Source organism: Bison bison, unplaced genomic scaffold (assembly GCF_000754665.1).
Source record: "Bison bison bison isolate TAMUID 2011002044 unplaced genomic scaffold, Bison_UMD1.0 scf7180017853138, whole genome shotgun sequence".
In the NCBI taxonomy this organism is placed as follows: domain Eukaryota; kingdom Metazoa; phylum Chordata; class Mammalia; order Artiodactyla; family Bovidae; genus Bison; species Bison bison.
In genome coordinates, this window is record NW_011483711.1 from 117,099 (window position 1) to 118,888 (window position 1,790).

The window sequence follows — 1,790 nt, forward strand, 5'->3', positions numbered from 1 at the left end:
TTCCACATACATTCATTAATATATGATATTGTGGAAGAGGAGAGTAAAAAGAGCCGGCTTAAGACTAAGTATTAAAAAACCCAAGATCATGGCATCCGGCCCCATTACTGCATGGCAAATGGAAGGGGAAAAGGTGGAAGTTGTGACAGATTTCCTCTTCTTGGGTTCCAAAATCACTGTGGATGGTGACTCCGGCCATGAAATCAGAAGATGATTGCTTCTTGATAGAAAAGTGATAACGAACCTAGACAACATGCTGAAAAGCAGAGACATTACTCTGCCAATAAGGTCCATATCATCAAAGCTATGGTCTTCGCAGTGGTCCCATATGGTTGTGAGACTGGACAGTAAAGAAGGCAGAACACCAAAGAATTGATGCTTTCAAACTCTGGTGCTGGAGAAGACTCCTGAAAGTCTGTTGGACAGCAAGGAGATCAAACCAGTCAATCTTAAGGTAAATCAACCCTGAACATTCACTGGAAGGACTGATGCTGAAGCTGAAGCTCCAGTATTTTGGTTTTCTGATGTGAACAGAGAACTCATTGGAAAAGTCCCTGATGCTTGGAAAGATTGAGGGCAGAAGGAGAAGAGGGCATCAGAGGGTGAGATGGCTGGACAGCATCATTGATGCAATGAACATGAACTTGGGCAAACTCCAGGAGATGGTGAAGGGCAGGGAGGCCTAGTGTACTACAGTCCATGGGGTCACAAAGAGTTGGACATGACTGGGTGACTGAACAACAATAGTTTGGTATTTGTTTTTCTCTTTTTAACTTATTTCACTCTGTATGACAGTCTCTAGGTCCATCCACATCTCTACAAATGACCCTGATTTCTCTTCTCTTTACAGCTTGCTACCTCTACCATTGCAAACATTTCCCCAGGGTTCTTCTCAGAGCTGTCTTTACTTCTTTGTTTTTGAGGCTATAGATGAGGGGATTCGCTAGCGGAGTAACTACACCATACTGTATGGAGAAGATCAGCTCCAGAGGTGAACCTGAGGTTGGCATAAGATAATGGAGGAAAGCTGAGACATAGAAGAAGCTCACTGCAGTGAGGTGGGAGGAGCAGGTGGAGAAGGCTTTGCTCCTGCCTGTGGTGGAGCTGATGCTCAGGATGGTGGAAACAATGCGTGTGTAGGAGAATAAGATCAGGAAGAAGGTACCAAAGCCATGTAGCAGTGTGGAGCCTGTCAGGACAGTGACATTGGTGGAAATATCAGAGCAGGACAAAGGGAAGAGAGAGGGCAGTTCACAGGTATAGTGGGAGATGATATGGTTCTCACAGAAGTTCAAGTTCATAGCCAGAGGGATGTTGAAAACTGCATCCAGAAAACCCAGGCCCCATGAAGCCCATACCAACCTCACACAGAGCTGGCTGCTCATCACCTGACTGTAGAGCAGAGGGTGGCAGATGGCAGCATAGCGATCATAGGCCATCACTGAGAGCAAGAAGACTTCTGTCCCTCCAATGTCAAACACAAAGAAGGCTTGAGTCAGGCAGCCCTCCTTTGAAATAATTTTCTCTTTAGATAGGAGGTTCTCCAGGAGCTTGGGAACTGTGACTGAAGAGAAGCAAAGATCCAGGAAAGAGAGGTGACTCAGAAAGAAGTACATAGGTGTGTGGAGATGGGAATCAGCTCTGATCACCAGCAGCAGAATCAGGTTCCCCATGATGGTTAGGAAGTAAATCCCCATGAAAAGCACAAAGAGCAGTATCTGGACTTTGGGATCAGCAGACAGCCCAAGGAGGATGAACTCAGTGATGGTGCTGTGGTTCCTCAAGGCCAT

At 46.0% G+C, this 1,790-nt stretch overlaps 1 protein-coding gene across 1 annotated transcript; it reads right to left on the reverse strand.

Moving 5' to 3' along the window:
- Positions 1 to 860: 860 nt before the first annotated feature.
- Positions 861 to 1,790, reverse strand: LOC104998279 (olfactory receptor 8S1-like). The gene has a single exon (XM_010853362.1). It carries the CDS (start codon positions 1,788 to 1,790, stop codon positions 861 to 863), a length of 930 nt encoding a protein of 309 aa, XP_010851664.1.

Excerpts from the sequence above, each read along its gene's own strand:
- LOC104998279 (XM_010853362.1), bottom strand. The coding sequence starts at position 1,790 with ATGGCCTTGAGGAACCACAGCACCATCACTGAGTTCATCCTCCTTGGG.